This window comes from Sander lucioperca, chromosome 16 (assembly GCF_008315115.2).
Source record: "Sander lucioperca isolate FBNREF2018 chromosome 16, SLUC_FBN_1.2, whole genome shotgun sequence".
Lineage (NCBI taxonomy): Eukaryota > Metazoa > Chordata > Actinopteri > Perciformes > Percidae > Sander > Sander lucioperca.
The window spans coordinates 11,634,065-11,653,574 of NC_050188.1; the positions used below are offsets into that span (position 1 = coordinate 11,634,065).

General features: G+C 40.3%; 1 protein-coding gene and 2 long non-coding RNA genes across 3 annotated transcripts in view; 2 read left to right on the top strand and 1 right to left on the bottom strand.

Annotated features, from left to right (window-relative positions):
- Window positions 1-17,145, top strand: part of LOC116050029 (zinc finger protein 771-like) — a 40,997-nt gene extending 23,852 nt beyond the window's left edge. Inside the window, exon 3 of the mRNA XM_035993427.1 lies at window positions 17,056-17,145. Within this exon, the coding sequence (XP_035849320.1) occupies window positions 17,056-17,145 (90 nt within the window). The remainder of the gene's footprint in view (window positions 1-17,055) is intronic.
- LOC116050069 lies at window positions 1,862-15,740 on the top strand. Its single transcript, XR_004104996.2, has 3 exons — window positions 1,862-1,928; window positions 6,196-6,349; window positions 15,660-15,740. It is a non-coding gene; the product is annotated as an uncharacterized LOC116050069 (long non-coding RNA).
- LOC116050078 lies at window positions 14,115-15,320 on the bottom strand. Its single transcript, XR_004105006.2, has 2 exons — window positions 15,038-15,320; window positions 14,115-14,338 (listed from the first exon to the last, which is right to left on the bottom strand). It is a non-coding gene; the product is annotated as an uncharacterized LOC116050078 (long non-coding RNA).
- Window positions 17,146-19,510: the final 2,365 nt, after the last annotated feature.

The following is a 19,510-nucleotide window of genomic DNA, read 5'->3' on the forward strand; positions in this document are numbered from 1 at the left end:
TCTCCCATCCAGGAATGCTGTGTGGACTAGCCAGACCTTCCTCTGCGGCGCTGTGGAGGAAGGTCTGGCATAGCGAGATTATCCAGTATGACAACCTGCCAAATTTAGGGGACTGTTTTTTGGCTTGGAGTGGAAATGTGTTTATTTAAAATGTACTCAATTAGCATTTTGTTCTGTTTGTGATTTGGGTAGGAAGGTTAGACTGCGCTAATGTTTGTTTACCAAGAGAAGTTTTATTTTTATTCAATGGTAAAAATAAAGCCACACTAGAGCGCTCCATGACTGCAACACAACAAGAGCGCCTGGCCGCTACGGAAACCAAAACTAGCCCGTGTTAAATTTGGAACCGAAGATCAGATTTGAAACCAAATCCTCCAAACGATTCCAATTTGTTGAAAAAAAACTTGTTTTTTTGTTGTTCAAAAAGAATCAATCAAAGTTCTACTGAGGAATTACTCAAAGTTTTTTGTATTCGCTTGCATGCCTGTCGGCTTATTGTTGTTCAATGAAGGAATCTATTAAAGTTCTGCTGACGAATAACTCACCATTTGCTTGGATGGGACTTTTGGGGAGGGGGACGGGGCACAGGGAATATGTTTATTGTTGTTCAATGATAGAATATCAAAGTTATACTGACGAATAATTCAATTTCTGCCCCGTTGCAACCCAATATAGAATATACCTTGGATGTGAATGTAAATGTGTTGTGAATATCATTATTGAAATATATTATGGGAGTCCTGTATCACGTCTACATTTTTTACTACTTGTGAAATCCCATGAACAGAGTAACTGATTTCCTAATGATTCGTTAATACACTAACTCCCAGTCTGTTTACCAGTAACTAATCATTAGTGCTTGAATCACAGTTAGTCAGTAACTACTCATTAACTAACCAGTTGTTCCTTATTCGTTCCTCGGTAACTACCTACATCTTTGTGTACCTTATTGTTAAATGTTACCGAATGGGGAACAAACGAGTAACGACTGGTTAGTTAATGAGAAGTTACTGATTAACTGTGATTCTAGCACTTATGAGTAGTTACTGGTAAATAGACAGTTACTGTATGAATTATTAATAATTATTTTATTTATAAACAAGTTCATTAAACGTGTATGTAAATAGTGCCACCACATTTTGATATTTTACATTTTTGTCTGTTATTTCTACTGTCAAACTAAGATCTGCTAAACGGTGATTCGTTGTTGTGAAACATTGACTACGTTTACATGCACATAATATTCCGGTTTTTGCTTATTCCAAAAAAGATGATATTCCGACTAAGCTGTTTCCATGGCTAATGAAAGTGAATATTCCACTAATATTCCCCTTTACATGTAGCCATGCAAAATACATTTTTTTCAAAGTTTACCAGCAGTGGAGCAAACGCAGCGTCCCTCTTTCATTCCTTCAACCAGCTTCTAGAAAAGGTCGATGTAGCGATGTGTGCGCATATCCAAAAACCTGATATCTATGTCTTTGATAACGTTTAAAAGTAGCTTTGTTTCCCCTTCTTATCAGGTCCACAGCAGAAACGTGCAGTCTGGGTAGGGAAGCTAGGCACTGTTCTGTTCTGTTCTGTTCTGTTCGCAAAAAGGCCGGAATATGCTGTTTAAATGACCTGTATCAAATTCATAATATTGTCATATTCAGAATAATAATGGAATATGGGTGTGCATGTAAAGGTACTCAATGACAAAGACTCTATTCTATCAACATATAATATTCAGGAGCGAGAGGAACTGCTGCGAGAATTCTCCGGTGCAGACTGTGATGTTTTAGCTAATCCTCCAAAAAAACACAAAGAAGATGAAGAAAAAGAAGATTCCGAAGCAGAAGTCGCGCAGTGTTCGGTTTCCTCCAGAAGGAAACATCCCAGACGGCTGGATGTGGTTTTAAAAGCTGAACCAAAGCGACGCAGAGCAGGTTGGTTTTCTTCCCTCTGACCGGTGTTGTGTCCCTACTGGTTTCCACACTAACTGGTTTCCGTATATTGTGTTTACCTAACAGCAGCAGTTGTTGCTGCCTCTATCTCCAGATTCGTCACACAATCACAAACACATTACTGGCGATTTTGAAATATCTTCCCAGATCTACTGCAGCGAATATGATGGTATAAGTGAGCACTACATCACAGCCACATACAAAAAAAGAAATTTAAGAAAATATAATGATTGCAAGATTGTGTCGAGGTAGTTTCGATCTCACAAGGGCAAAAACATATAATCACCTGTTAACAGCAGCTCCGAAGCTCATGGATCTTCTGCTTCCCAGTCATGTATTAATGAACTACGTCAGCACCCAGGTAACATGTTGTCTTGGGTTGATCTGAAACAACTGGTTACCTGGGTTAAGTTTAGAAAATACCCGAACGTATTTATCACGTTTCTTTCCTCGCGGCTACGGCTATATTGACCACGTAGCCTACATTACAGCCCCCTACGACACTACACAGGTCTATGGTCGAATGATTTTATCCAAAGCGATGTTCTAATCATTAATATTTACAGTATATGGCTCTAATCAAACTCCAACACAGCATATATCGTTATTTAAATGATTTAAGGAGCATCATGTTGAGCTCAGGCCATATATTTCTCTCTGGGTTCAATAAGTGCGCCCCTCGTGGACACAATAAAACACTGCCTAAGCCCAGGGTAACAAGTTGTTTTAGCTTCTCATGTGGCTCAGCGTTAGCTTGTCCGAGTTATATCGTCACTGTTTAACAGTATTTATAGTCATGTGTGTCACGTCACGTTGTAGGGGCTGTAAAGTAGTGGTAATATAGCCATAGCCGCGAGAAAAGATTCATGATAAATACGATCGTGTATTTTCTAAGAGTAACGGTTTTCTACAGCCTACGGGAGTAACCGAATGAAGAGTATGTGTTTTTGCTTTCGACAGTTTGAAACCAGCTCGACTCAAACTTGCAATTATTGTATTTTCTTACATTTATTTTTTGTATGTGGCTGTGATGTAGTGCTCATTCATACAATCATATTCGCAGCAATAGATATGAGATGCGACCTGAAAATCGCCAGTAATGTGTTTGTGACTGTGTGACGAATCTGCCGATGGAGGCAGAAACAACTGCTGCTGTTAGGTAAACACAATATACGGAAACCAGTTAGTGTGGAAACCAGTAAGGACTGTCGGTACACGATCCGTTCTGCCTGCACGATCCGTTCTGCACATGCGCAAGATAATACTGTTTTACCGAGGATACGACCTGCACGATCTGTTCCATGCTAGCCTATGGCTAGCCTCCACCGGGAAGCTAACGTTAGTTCAGCTAACAGCTAATTCTGCTAACCGCTAGCTGACAGCTAGATTCAGTCTAAAATAACGTTAACTCAAACGTAATGGGAAAAGCAGCTACAGCTAAATTAAGACTTCACAGTAATAACAATAAAGACAAGTATTGAGTGATTGTATTTTAAATGAGCACAAGTAAAGTAGAACTGACGTAACAGCTGTTATATATGTTAGGTGTTTGTTATATATGTCAACGTTTATTTTCAAGTTTTATTTTGAGGGTCTTTTAAAGTTATTACATGCTGTCTCAGCTAGCAGTTAGCCGAATTAGCTGTTAGCTAAACTAACGTTAGCTTGCCTGTGGAGGCTAACGGCAGACCGCTACAATCAGCTAGCGGTTAGCCGAATTAGCTGTTAGCTAAACTAACGTTAGCTTGGCTGTCGACCAGAAGCGTGGAACAGATCGTGCAGTGTCGTAAATCCTCGTACAGAACGGATCGTGTACCGACAAGGACATAACACCGGAAACGCGTTTGTTGCTGCTAATGTGTCCCTGCTTGGCTAGCGTTAGCTGCAGCTAGCTCCTGCTGAAAGCGTGCTCACACAACAACAAACAACGAAACAAAAAAGCCAAATATTCGCTAGTGTTGGTGATTTTAAAGGTTCAACCTTTTCACACCGAGTCCGACACGAATACCCGCCTTCAGCTTAGACTAATGGCTGTGGTTAATGACGATGTGTTTACTATAAACCCAAATCTACACAGCGGAGCCGGGTTAACTTTATTTATTCCCATGGGGAAATGAAGGTGCCTTCGCAGCCAGGTACTTAAATACAGTTACAACATAAAACACTACTATTTAAATACAGTACAGTACGTTAACATACAATACAGTACAACTGCAACTACAGTGGGACTGCAAAATACGGTGCAGAGAGAACATAAGGCAATATATTAATGTGTTTCTACACAATAAACACGTCCGTTTCAACAGAGCTCTACAGCCAGCATGTTGTCATGGCAACAACCAATGGTGGGCCAATCACAAGTGAGGAGAGGCAATCAAACTTAAAAACTTAAAAAGGAGGGATACAAATACAAGTAATTCATCTGTACCAAAGAATTTCTAATATGGGAAGAAGTTCCACTCTCTCGTTACTTCCGGCTTCTGAACTGGTTGCAGTTCCACCAGAGTTCCATATAGGGGGCGCTCACAGGCCAGTGCAGAATGAATGGGACTCTATGGAGCTATACCCCTCAAAATCCACTTTTCTCAGGATATAATTTTTTGTCTAGTAATTTGAATGTTGCATTTGAAAAGGGAGGCTAAGAAAATACACACTGCTGGGTGTTAGATTTTTTTAAAGTGGCTTTTTTGTTCTAAAAAGCCTTTTAAAATGTCAATGACGTCATACACATATACGGCCAGAGATTCTGCTTTACGGCAAGCTCTGAGTCGCTTCCTTTTCTCTCTCGAGGCATCGACAACACAGCTGACAGATTAGACTCTCCCTGTTAATACACAGGCTAGAAAGAGGTCTGCTAATGTTTTAAAGACCACGCCGAAATATTCACTCTGGCATTCTGGTTCTGCTTCGGATGCCGTCAAGCGGGATCTCCGATCGTAATCAGTCCTTCACTGACCAATCAGCATTCATTAGCAGAATGCTAGCGTGTTATGGGCAACAACGACTCAACCTGTAACAAATCGAAAGGGCATAAGTACTCGTTCATTCAACTTTCGACCTATAATCCATGTTGAACTTGCAAAAACTACAATCAAATCTGAGATTTCTCATCGACAATCAGGCGAAAGAGACAAATTTAGCCGTCTAGCTCCATAGAGTCCCATTCATTTTGCACTGGGCCGTGATCACCCCCAGTGGAACTCTGGTGGAACTGCAACCAAAGTAGGTACAATGGGGCTTAATAGGGAGTGGAACGGCTTTCCGTAGACGGGCTTTGTCTGTACTGTTGAGGTAATGGAGACTTTATAGTGGTCATCTAAAGCAGATGAGTTATAGAGTTCAGTGGTAGCAGGCAGGAGGGATTTCCTGTAGCGTTAGAAGGAGTTATACCGTAGAAGAGTCACTATGTGGGCATGTTTGTGATGGCTCAGATCAGCGGCAGCTATAGGAGGCAGGAGACTATATATTTTTTTAGATAATGTATTATTTATAGTGGCTGAATGATTTGTAGATTTAGTTGTAAAGCTCTACCTTTGTTGTTTGTTCATTTTTATTTGATTACTTCTGCGTCACAATTACTTATTACCACTCATTTTTACACTCATGTTGGAATTTACAGTATGGTCACTAAACCTCATTTAGCCTATATGAAATGATGTCTACATTTTTGAGTTAAAGAAAAGCAGAAAGTTTAAATTTTTAAATCACAGACTGTCAAAGTTTAGTCAGAATAATGCTATACAATTGAATAAAACACCCACAAGTCAATGATAGTAATACTTTTTGGCAATTTGGTTGAAAGAAACCCAAATGTTGTGATGGGGGGGGGGGGTGTCTGGTCTGTGTGTGAGGCTGTATCAAGCAAATATGTTTTAGCTACGTTTACGTTTCGCGTCCACACTACTTTGGCGTTTCGGAGCCCCTAAAACTTCAACATTTGGAATCACTGCTGCCCCCGTTCTGGGGTTGTGTTATAGTCTGGACGGGCACAAACGGAGACATTTGGAAACGAAGACGCACGTCCATCAGTCTTATCCGTAAGATAGGCTTCCAGACCTTTCAGTAACAATTCCACCTCGTCCTTGCTCCAAGATAATAAATCCTTGCTCTTACTTTTCACTGTTGTTGTTCTTTCTCCAAAGTATTTTTTGTATTTTCAACTTCTACATCCATGATTATCAACTGCAGAGTAACACGTGTTGTTTCTTCACCTCGTTGTGAGTTGCATATTTTTTTTCCACAAATGCAGGCCGGAAAGAACTCGAGGAGGACGGTGCCAGACGGACGTTTGATTTTACGTTCAAAGAGAGTTTGGCAGTTTGCGGAGGAAAGTTCCGGGAAGCACTTTAACATGGACTCGAGCCGCAGTGACCACACGTCCTCGCCCTGCTTCAACCATCAAGGTAAGATGATGATTGCTATCAGATATTTTGTTGAATAGAATAGTCTTTATTGTCAATGTACAATGAAATTGGATGCTGTACTTTCAGTGCAAAACATCAGCAACAGTGCAAAAAATAGGTGAATAAATATATTTAAAAGCGCCTCTAAAAGTCACTATAGAATGTATAAAAGAGGTAGGATTTAAAAAAGAAGGTAAAGACACAAAGACACAGACATACAAGACATACACTGCACGATTCATCCTAAAAACGTTTTGGATAAAAACTCTGAGTCTCTTTGTCTGTGATTTAATTGTCCTGAAACGTCTGCAGCATCAAACAGAGAGTGTCTGGGTTGAGATGGATCTTGTAGTTTGCTCTGGGCTTTTTTGAGGCAGTGGGGACTGTTAAGATCTTCCAGGTGAGGGGAGAGGGCAGCCAATGATCTTCTGGGTGCTGGTGACGACCCTCTGGAGCTCTTTCCTCTCTGCTGCTCAGGGCCGGAGCCAGACGTTGTAAGAAGCAGTCTCATGGCATCATTATAAGCCACATTTAGTCTCTGCATGTTGCTTTTTCTGTAAAAAACGCCACAAGGAGACAGTATCATCCTTCAATCAAACAAAGTATGTAGTAGTAAGTAGTATAATGCAGTTTAAAAGAAGGTACAAAATATATCTTTTTGAAAAGTACATGTAAGGGAGTTTTCTATGTTGGCCAGAAGAGGGCGGCATTGGGTTATTTTAGACAGAGCTGTATATTAGAGAGAGTTTGGCCAACTAGGGAATCAAATGTTCTGAGCTATCCCGTTATGCAATTGGTTTCGAGGTGGTCACATGTTTTGTGGACTCCATGTTGGATACCAACATTCATCTGATTCCCATTGACATAGTGCAGGGAATAGTGGAAAAATGTAATAAATTATAAACAAAATGGCATAAATCATGGAAAAAATGCCCAACTGTTGCACATTTAGCTGCACTGAAAGACAGGGAAGCGGCAAAAGATTACACAAGTTCCCCCGTGAACCAAAAAGGCAAAAAGTATTGGAGCTGAAGGTGAAAAGAGCAAACTGGAGGCTAGCTAAGTGACAACTCATTATTGTGTGAGGTAAATGTAAATTTCTCTCTTAGATATGATAACAAATTACATAAGACAAATATAGTAATACCATCGTTAATGTGTACCATGCTGTCAAAAAAGTTCTAACACTGCTTTAGAAATGAATGACGTTTGAAGTTAGCCTTATGCTAGCGTTAGCTTTTTCACTAGCACTCCATGTACCTAAATGCAAGTGATCTTGCCATAGTCATATGGCTTTTGGTCTTGACCGAGTCCAGATGTCTTTATTGTGTTCATAATAATATTGGAGGTAAAGTGAAACACAGCTTGGACGGGGATGTTGTTCAGCTTTTCACGAGTTTAGACAGCTAGCTAACGCTACGACGACGTTTGCTAACGTTAGTGCAACAGCGTTAGCCTAGCATGCTAGGTAAATATTACGACTGCCTTCGAAGTTTCTGCGTCCACGTTGTCAACATAAGACCTGTGGCGTTAGTGCTCCTTTTGTACCATAATTTTATTGAATGAAATATTAAGCTTCGCTCCTACGAGATGGGTGGGTTTTTGTTACGTTACACACAAAGCTAGCTATAGTTAGCCTGTATGCTAGCGGACATTAGAAAGGTAAACACTGCTCAGAGACTTATTAGGCGACGTGGTCACACACTACAATGGGCATTTTTTTTAGAGGCTCATTTACGATATAGAAGGTAAATATACACTGGAATATTTCTGTAAGGGCCTTTTACATATTGACAAAAGTTGATAATAACATGTATATGCCTGTTTATGGTGAAAATAAGCGATTTATTTCAAGATAGCATATTCGCCCCATAGGGTTACACTGTAGAGTAATCTGACGTTGGTATCCAATATGGCGCCCATTATTTGAGTTGGCCACACTCTCTATATAAAGGGTGCTAATTTTAGATGCTCCAGTTTCCTTTTGTCTAAAATAACCAAAAGGACGCCCTCTTCTGGCCAACATTGAACACTGCCTTAAATTCAGAAGTGAGGAAGGAGAGGGAAGATCTCACTGATGTTACAGTTTTTCTCAGCCGCGTTGGTACATTTCTGGAATCATTCTTAACATTTGTGTTGTCTTCCCATCAACCATGAACTTGTTGTCCTTCCTGGTCAAAATTGAAAATGAACTTTTTTTTGGCACTTTTTCAACGTTGTTTGTCACTTTTTTTTTTTTCAATTATTTGACGCTTTAAAAAAGGCTTTTTGTCACTTTTCTCAATGCTTTTTAATTCATGATCAATACACCTAATTTATATGACATCATACCTACGTTTTGAGTTGGGAAAAAAGCAGAAACTATGAATTATTTTGACTAATTAGGATCGGAGGATGTTGAGACTGGTACATGTCCAAGTTTGGTCAGGATGCTGTACCGTTTTTCAAATGCTATAAAATTGAATAAAACACAAGTAATAAATAAATTTCTACCTGCAAACAATGTTGTATCTAGGTTCCATACAACGTACATACACGCATCCATGTTATTTTGGGCAATTTGGTTAAAAGAAACCCATATTTCTGATATAAAAAACTTTGAAAACAGGCCAAATTTGACCCAAAGGAAACACAAGGGTTGACATTTGCAAACCAGTATGTCAATTTCTCAAAACAATTATTACAAACAGCACCACGCACTGGACGACCTGCAAAAGCCTGTAACTTGCTCAAAATCTCCAGTCCATTCTTTAAAAGTCAATCTTTATGTGGCCGGGTTAGCTCAGTTGGTAGTGCAGGCGCACATATACAGAGGTTTACTCCTCGACGCAGCAGCTGCAGGTTCGACTGCGGCCCTTTGCTGCATGTCATTCCCCCTATCTCTCCCCTTTCATGTATTCAGCTGTCCTATATAAATAAAGGCCTAAAAATCCCCAAAAAATTTTCTTAAAAAAAGTCAATCTTTATGTCGACAAACATGTCAGTGGCATGTTAGAATATATTTTGTGAAAGTGTTAAGAAAAGGTTTTAGAGTTCATGGTGCTGACCTCAGTGCCTCTGTTTCCCTGGGTTATGAGAGGCCATCTAGTTTTACAGTGATTAGACATTATAAAGGGAGGGTGAGAAAGATCCTCTCTGATCGGGGGAGGGAACGAGGCAAACAATGGTCAGCACTTTGCAAGCGCGGGATTTGTGACACTGTATGGAAATGACCTGGCTCTCATGAAAACTCCTTAAAGTTTGCTGGAGATTAAAACACAGGTGTTCAAAATCCAACAATAGCGGCTTGCTTCTTCTGAGCTGAGAATTGGAAGTCAAGGTCATGTTTTTATACAGTGTTACAAATTAGTCAGGAGCCGGCTGGAGCCAGAAGATCTGGACTGGATCCAAACTGATGAGAGCACCACCAGGGATGGGACAGAAATGGATAAATAGACAGTATCTTAACTTAGCAGCACCTGATGCCAGGAGAGACTCTGTCGGTTCGTTAGGAGATAGAGACTCTGCCTTTGTGTATCAGATCCATGTACATGTACTTGTATTCTGCAATATCTTTCACTAAACTTGTTATTAATTTTAACTGGACGAATCCTGGTCTTGATTAGATTCCTGAGTTTTATTTCTCTGATCTACCAGTAAACGAACACAAACAGTGACCAAAGAATTGGAGTCAGATTAAGTCTGGCCTTTTTAGGGCCAGACCGGTCAAATCGGTCACATTTTAAATTAAAATCCTACAGGCATCAGAACGTCGAGTCCTTGTGTCGTTCATAAAGAAGATGCTTAGTTTTGTCAAAAAGCTTAGTCGTGTTGTCAATATGAAATTGTACTCTTTAGGTATTTTCTGATGTACACTATGGCTACAGTTTTTTGATGACAAAGATTGAAAATGCACAAGGCTGCACTACTTTTTTGTATGGAATTCATACATTTCAACAGTAGAAAGTCACACATTCCTTTATGTGAGATTAGGATTGCAAGAGATAGGACAGGATTCACATTTATCCTTTTATGGTTGTTTTTTCAACAAATTACAGTGTCGTTGGGATTCAGAAAGAACAAACCTATTTATAGAACAAAGAAAAAACACTATGTTGACATAGAAAAGGTTACCACAGGAAATGCTTCTTACTGTACAATCCCGATGGTATGGGGTCCTTAGGTTCCAGTCTGTCGGGCTAATGTTTCACACAATCCCCCTTCATTAGTGAAAGTCAAGATTCACCGGAGAGCAATTTATTAATTCTGGACACATTTACAACAACAATCTGTAAGAACAATTTGGAATGAACTGTATGGAAAACTTGCGTTTACCGATTATGACAATGCATTTGACCATTTTGCAATTAAAGACATATTCAATGAACTTGTGCCCAGATGTTTTGGAGGAAAGACAATTCAACAGACATCCAGTATAATATATTTTGATCAACATGACATAAGCAATTGATCATGTAAAAAAACAGCAGACACTTGTACATTGTCAATTGCATTCTTGTACAAAAGCAATTGCAATTTGACCAAAACAATAATAAACTGCTTGTATCTTGTGCACAAGTGACTAGATCATGTGCAGGTTGAACAAGCAGTTTTGAGGCAACTGTGATCTAAGAAATGTACCAAAGTGACTGAGAAAAACTGTAATGCTGATTGTGTTTTGTGTTATTCTTCTTGACTAGTACAGTGCCTGTTGAAAATGTGCCTGTTTGGAACGGGCCGATTGCTTGGCCTGTGGTAATGCTGCATGTAGAATTCTTCAAAACCAAATTGTATCCCAAAATGACTTAACTGAAGGACCCCAAACCACTTAATATGCAATTCCACTGTATAGCCTGCTACTGACTTACAGTGTAGGCTACGTCTACATCAGAGGAAGACATTGTAGCCTACTGCTGTATTTAGCTGACAGAGAACGGGGCAGATTCAGAATGTAATCGTAAATCGTATCACAATGACAATGTGGAGTAATCAGACATTAGCCTCATGTACTCATTGCAGTGGGCTACCCCCCTGGCCCATTATGAGAGCTAATCAGCACATATCTGCGTTCATCAACCACCAGAACCGGGCCGTTTGTGTGTGTGCGTGCACAGAGAGAGAGAGAGAGAGAGAGAGAGAGAGAGAGAGACATTGTCTTGTGTCGTATGATCGTTAACGAATTTAACATTTCAGCAGAGGTGTTCATTTCCATACAGGTTTAGTGGCTAGACGGTTAACGGTGACGTATGGATTTGATTCGCGGGGGTATTTTGGAGACGGTAATGTTATTAGTGTTGTAAATTAGCAGTAGACTTAATTAACCCGACCCAGGGTGAGTCTGATGAAATCTGTTGTGTCTGCCCGGTTCAACTCAGCCCCCGCTGTTGCAAAGCGTTCTGCACGTGGCGTCTGGCAAAAGCCAATGTGTGCTTCTTTTACCGATATATATATTTAACAATATCTTTTGCATTTCTAATCCAAACAACGTCAAACACACAGACACACAGATAGACGTTCCTGCAATTTATAGATAGATGGCTTGATTGAGTGGGATGTGGATGATTTGTGTCTCTTACAAGTATAGTTCGTTCTCTTAATACATCCATGGTATATGTGGCAAACTCATGAACTCGCCGTTTCATTGTCTAAAATATTCACTAACGTTAAAAGGATGGTTCAGAGTAATTTCACCCTAGGGTCCTTTGCACCATGACCTCAAGCCAAACAACCCCCCCCCCCCCCCCCCCCCCAGAAGCTTTTTCCCCCTGGTCTAACATTGGGTGAGTTAGCGCTATGACCTGAATAGCTTACTGCAGGAGCTAATGGATCCAAAGGTGTATCTCGTAAATTACCGCACTAATAATGCCTGGAATGGTACCACACTTCTACAGTAGTACAAATAGGTTCTGTACTCATAAAACGAGGCATTGGAAAGTTTGTAAGTACACCAGGAGTTTATTTAAATATTACATGCCTGCTGGCTTCTAATCTCTGCTGCTACCGCTGCTAGCTAGCTAGCTCTCCGATTCTCCTCCATTAGTTGTAGCTCCTTGTCTGTGTATTCAGGCTCGAATAGGTACGGACGACCTTCGAAATTGATACACTCATCGTCGCGTTTGATGCTAACCTCAAACTCTGCCATTTCGTTGATCTCTTCTGCTGTTCTCTCGCTTCTTCACTACTTTACCGGTAGTCTCTTCCGGCAATAGATGATGTGCTCTGTGCAGGATCCCGCGGGATCTCGCGCTCTGGATAATACTCTTATTTACTCTTATTTTTATAGTTGGATATTGGATGTGAAAAGAAGGAAATGGTTCTGGTAACATTGCACTTTAGATGTGTGTGAATTTCCCACACCAAGAGTAATTTATATAGTTCTATTTTATAGCGATCAATTATCTGTTCAAAATTTTTTCTATGTTCTATGCAAAATGTAAAATGTTCTATTAAAGAAAAGATAGAAACAAAAGATTTGTGTGCTGTAAAGTGGTTAGAAAAAATTAAATCTGAATTGGCTAAATCGGTATCAGCTGGTCAAACTCAATGAAAAATCGAAAAATTGTAATCGGTGCATCTCTAATATATATATATATATATATATATATATATGTTTTTATTTAGATCCTTCGAAATAAAGATCATGCATTCATTCATATAGCGAGGTACAGAATGCTCTAAATAAATCTACCTTCACATTAACAACACATGCTAAATTTACATGCAAGCATATTAGCTTGATCATACATCTTACGACACTGTCTGATGATGCCTTTATCATCTGATAAATCATTAACAATATGATCATAGGAAGTCCCCCGGCAGTCTAAACCTATAGCAGAAGAACTAACGGAGGAGAGTTTGACGCTTTCTCTTAAATGTAGACAGTGTCTCTAACCCAAACTAGGATCTGGTTCCACAATTAATAACCACATCTTTATAAGCATCAACATTTTCCACCTCCATCTGAGCCACTGACTCCCTCAATGTTTAAAATATAAAGACATTTTACAACTGTTCATGAGTCTAACCTCCTTCCAGAAGTCATTATAACTTTTATTTTGCAATTTACTAAGTGTAGCTTTCAGCATTCGCACACATTTTCTGCAGGAAATGCATTTTTTTTTTGTATTTGAAATAGTGTTTATAACCTGAAATTTTTGTTTTTAATTTGGGACTCTTGAGGCCTATACTGTGAAGCAGGTTTGGGTTAGTGATATAAATTCAGGGTTGTCGCTGTTTTTTTGGGAGGGTTATGACGTAGGTAACCTGTTATCTGGGTACATCACCATGCTGACTTATGCTGCACACCTAACCTGCAACGGTTTAGCGTCGCAGCAGTACAGCGGTCCAAAACTCTTTGCCCTTCTGGGCCAAGCACCTGCCAACAACAATTTGGATCCTACCTTTATAACCGTGTCCCCAGGTAATAGCCCAGCGACTCCCAACATCTGGATATTCAAACCAACATATTTTGCTCCTACAGGATATGTTCAAGATAGTCTTGCATTGCCAGATGAGTACATTCTGTAGTTTATACCACATGTGGCGGCACGAGAGCAGACAGAATAGAGGAGGTGGTATTCTAGATGAAACCCACCTCAAACACACCGACAACGCCACCCTGGGAATTTCACCCAGAGAATGATTTCAATTACTAATGAATGATTTTACTTCCAATTGCAAGATTAATATATTTAAGGTCACACAGGTAAGTATACAACGCAGCCAGAGACGAGGTTCAATTTTTAAAAGAAGCACATTTTATTTCAATCAATTAAAAAAACAGTTTAAAACACATTCTTACCAAAAGGGGGAGAAAATAATTGTGCTGAGGCTTACCAGTGGAGGAGAAGGGAATACGAGGGCAGTGAGGGATCCCAGGGAAAGTCACCCGTGAATACACAAAAACACACAACAGTGGACACAGCAAATGAAAACGGGGAGACACAGCACACAGGAAGGGAATACCACCACCCGGACACCAGCGCCACCACCTTCGGCTCTCAGCAACTAAAATGAGAACAAAAATGGGACACACACACACACACACACACACACACACACACACACACACACACACACACACACAGTAGGGTTCACTCCACAAAAAGAACATCAAAATCAATATATGAGGTTATAAAGAAAAGAACAAACTGAAAGAAATTTAACACAATATAGACACAATATAAACTGCCAGAACCACTAGTGGTTCCAGGAGGCAGTACAAAACAAGAATAGAAATTCAAAAGAAAAGAAACAAAACAAAACCCTAATTATAATTAAAACATAACCAAAGAAACTCAATTTTTAAGTAGAAAACTCAACTAAACAAAATATCATTGCCACTTCTAACTGAATTGAAAACAAAACAAACAAAAAGAAACAAACCAAATTATAATGTGGGGTGCTAACCCCTTTTCACTACATTCACACAATTAAGACCATGGCCCACACATATGACCACATGGCAGAGGCGTAGAATAGGCAAGACAGTCTGTAAGCAACATGACAGGTAGGCAAACCAGTCTGTAAGCAGGAATAGCACTTTGGCAAGAAGCCGTCCAGGCAAAACAGCAGCCGGTAGTTGTAATGCTAAACAGCTAACAGAGATCTCCGGCGGCACCAGCCCGGTTCCTAATGTTTACAGAAAATAATAATTAACACCAAATAAATCTAAAGCATAAATCCGACCCCATTTAGCCCACATACCGTTCAAGCAGTTTTAGTAGACCCAGAAGGAGGCAGCTCTGAGCATGCAAACCGCAGCAGCTATCAGTGTTACTCGCTTCTCATTCACGCCGTTCAACCGGCAAGGTGGAGGATAACACGGCAACCGAAGATCTACAAGCGTTCAGTACATAATAAAATAACGGCAACGAAATAACAGTGAAAGTGAGTGCGGAGGCAGCAAAGCCACCACCCTAACTGTAGCGTAGCAGAGCAACACACCGAGGAGAGCGACGCGGAAGTATGACGCACGTGCGTCACCAACGAGCAAGAGAGGGCGGAAGGGGGGCAACTAGCTGTTTTTATACGGGGCGCTGCGGCAGTGATTGGCCAACAGAGCGCCAGGTAGTTAGGAGTTAAACTCATACTGCTACAAACAGATGCATTCTGGGATAGGAGAAAAATACGCTCTTGCTTGTTTGCATTTCTTCAAACCAATTACAGTCATCTTGGGCTGCGTTAAGCTCCGAAGGCAGCGATGGTGGCTATGCTAAATAGTCTCAGGAAGGAACTTGTTTTTGCTGAAAAATTCTAAATATACAATTATTAAATAAATATTAAATACAATTATTAAATAAATAATACTTGTTTTTCTGTATTTCAGACATAGAACAGATAGTTGGTGAAGAGGAGCAGCAGGAGTGTAGCTCCAGCGTGGACCAGCAGGAGCCAGAGCCCCCCCCCCACACACACACACATTAAAGAGGAACAGGAGGAACTGTGGAGCAGTCAGGAGGGAGAGCAGCTTCAAGGGCTGGAGGAGGCTGATATCACCAAGTTCCCATTCACTCCTGTCCCTGTGAAGAGTGAAGATGATGAAGAGGAAGCTCAGTCCTCACAGCTTCATCAGAGACAAACTCAACACATGGAAACAGAAGCTGATGGAGAGGACTGTGGAGGACCAGAACCAGCCAGGAACTCACATCCACTTTTACAACCAGAGACTGAAGACCAGACTGGAGACTCTTCTGATCCTGAGACTGATGACAGTGCTGATTGGAAGGAGACCAGAGAACCTCAGTCAGCTTTAAACTCTCTGAAACATGATTCAAGACGTAAGAAAATATTGAGCTGCTCTGAGTGTGGGAAAAGATTTAGCTTCAAGTCAGATCTGAAGAGACACATAAGAACTCAGAGAACAGCTTTAAACTCTCTGAAACATGATTCAAGATGTAAGAAACAATTTAGCTGCTCTGAGTAATGGCTAACAGTTTAAATAGTTAGCTAAAAGTACTGACTAAACAGTTGAAATAGTTAGCTAAAAGTACTGACTAAACAGATGAAATAGTTAGCTAAAAGTACTGACTAAACAGATGAAATAGTTAACTAAAAGTAATGTCTAAACAGTTTAAATAGTTAACTAAAATTAATGTCTAAACAGTTTAAATAGTTAACTAAAATTAATGACTAAACAGTTGAAATAGTTAGCTAAATGTACTGTCTAAACTGAACAGTTGAAATAGTTAGCTAAAAGTACTGACTAAACAGTTAAAATAGTCGTGGCCGGGTTGGCTCAGTTGGTAGAGCAGGTGCACATACATAGAGGTTTATGCCTCGACGCAAAGGTCGAGGGCTTGAGTCCGACCTGTGACGATTTCCTGCATGTCTTCCCCCTCTCTCTCCCCTTTCTCACCTAGCTGTCCTATCCATTAAAGGCAGAAAAGCCCAACAAAAATAATCTTTAAAAAACAGTTAAAATAGTTAGCTAAAAGTACTGACTGAAGTCTGTACTTTATTCTGTTTCCTGTGTTTACACTTTCCTTTTCTATGAAGCAGAAAAAAAGTTGTTGCATGACGTGTTTGAGCTAATTTGCCTGACTTAACAATGCACATCCTGAGATGTTAATTTATATATGCAATGTCGATGCTGAAGCGATTTATCATGTAGCCCTAGAACACACACACACTGTCACACCCCTAGTTAGCATGAAGTCCTAGTTCAGTTTCCTGCAGATGTTCAGCAGCTGTCGGTGGTTAAAGAAGAGGTTCCCCCTGAGCAGCAGGAGTGTAGCTCCAGTGTGGACCAGCAGGAGCCAGAGCCCCCCGAAACAACACACAGGAGAGGAACCGTCTACTTCCTGTGTAAGTGACCTCAGAAAGCAGCAGGAGTGGAGCTCCAGCGTGGACCAGGAGCAGCCAGAGAATCTCAGCCAGGTTGGAACTCTCTGAACGCCGTTTTCTTTTATAACTCACACAGGACTGAAAACTTTCAGCTGCTCTGAGTGCTCTGCAGAATCACATGAGAACTCACACAGGAAAGAAATCATTCAGCTGTAGACCAAAGATTTCGTACGCACGAAGCTCAAAAGACATAAATGTGTTGGTCGAACTGAGGAAAACAGAGAGGCAGAGCCTCCAGCCAGCAGCTAGTTTTGTAGCCATGTGTGTGTTTGGGTGTGTGTGTGTGTGTGTGTGTGTGTGTGTGTGTGTGTCAGCGGCTGTAATTAGTCTTATCTCTCTCAGCTGGACGCCGGAAGCTAAATGCCATCCTGTCTCTTTGATCCTCGTCGATTAACTCCCGTCTGTCTGTTGGACGCTCAGATTACAGCAGCAGCTTGTCTGTGATTGGACGATCAAGCTGATGAACACACACAGCTGGAGGCAGTATCAGAGGAGGACGGATCCAATCTAATGAAATGCAAGTTTCTTTCACCAGGTGGCAAAATAAAATAAGTCTGACGCACAGAAAAGACGGGAAGTAGAAGAACTCCAAAAATAACCACAAACCTTCAAAATAAAGAAAGAAGTAGAAAATAAACAACTTATTTACCTGCTAATAGTTAGTTTCTCAGTGGTTGGATGCTTCTGTTTGTTGTATTTCTTTGTAGAGGAATTATCATTTCTTAGTAGTTTTTTGTCTTGAGTATAAGGGAAGGATTCTGTCTTGCCGACAGTGGTTGGATGATGCTGTTTGTTTGTTGTATGGCTTGTTTACTTTGGAGGAATTTTCATATTTTTCTCTTTTGTATAAGGGCTTCCTCTCCAGCACTGAAATAACTTTCTTATTTAAATCCATTGTAAGTTAATTTATTTCTTTGTGCAAATAAACTAAATTAAACTAAGCTGCTGTCGTCATGGTCGGTGTTTAAATAGACGTTGATGATGAGAAGGCGGCTGAATGCAGCCGGTGCTCTGTGTCAGCCGTGGCGTGACGAGGCCTCGGGGGGCCGATCAGCCTCTCTGGGGGTCTAATAAGGGAGGATGGAGCCATCAAGGTGATTGATTGATTGATTTGTTTTTTTCTGTGGAACATATTTTTAGATCAGCTGCGTTACAGGAAGTCCAGTCAGGACTGACAGAAAGAAGTGAAGTTATAGTGTCTGTGTGTGTGTGTGTGTGTGTGTGTGTGTGTGTGTGTGTGTGTGTGTGTGTGTGTGTGTGTGATGTGACTGCAGTGGAGGAAGTGTTCGAACGATTTACTTCAGTAAAAGTCTGCAAGTATAATCAAACTAACCAAAACCTTCGAGGTCTGCACGATATGAGAGAAATATGAGATAATGTTGAATATCTTGATGACGATATAACTTGTGATATATAATCAGATGTTAAAGTGTTCTCAGTTCTGCTGCTTTCAGTTTTCTGCTAAAATACAACAAACTGTTTGTTGAGTTTAAAACTAATGAAAGGAAATTATTTCCAACTTTCTTTTATTGAACTAATTGAACATTGAATTGAATATGAAAGGCAGCACTAAAAAACGAATGAGAGCTGCACTTTAAAGTGCAGTTTTCTATGGATATTTTATTCCAACTAACAAAAAAACTGAGTGTGTTTTGCGATGTGTCGGAGCCTTTCGCGATGTGTTTTTTTTTTGTGCCAGTTGATATCGCGATGACGATTAAAAAACAATATATTGTGCAGCCCTAAAATCTTCTTTCCCGATGTCAGCCATTTTTATATCTGGATAACGGTATTCATCACAATGTTGCACGTTTTTCAGCTAATGCAGTCCCACCACGTAGTAAAATATCTTTATATACTCGTGTGAATGCAGTACTTGACACGCAATAAAAAGTAATTTCATTTAGTTTAGTTCAACAGTTTAAAATGACATGTTTCCAGCTGTATGCTGACTATTTTACGGGCGGTGTTCATGTTGCGAGTTTTATGTTTTGTATGTTATTAAAAAGATAATTGTTAATCCCAAAACAAAGGAACCCTCAGCTCCCGCCGTCCCGCTGGACACCGATGGGGGACACGGAGGCCGTCCGGATGTTTCAACGTGGTGAGTTGATTTTGACGGCACTTTTCTGATGCTGAAAGTGTGGAAGATGAAAATATAGGTCCGCCGCCCAGGCCAGATTGAAGGCGCGGACTTGAACGCCAGCTGCAATTTCTCAAATGCTGTTCCTGTTCTCTTCAACGTATGGCAAGATTAAAAAAAAGGTCTTAGAAAAATCCACACAGAGTCAGATGAGAAAAAGAGTTTTAATGTGCTCGAAATAAATCAACGCA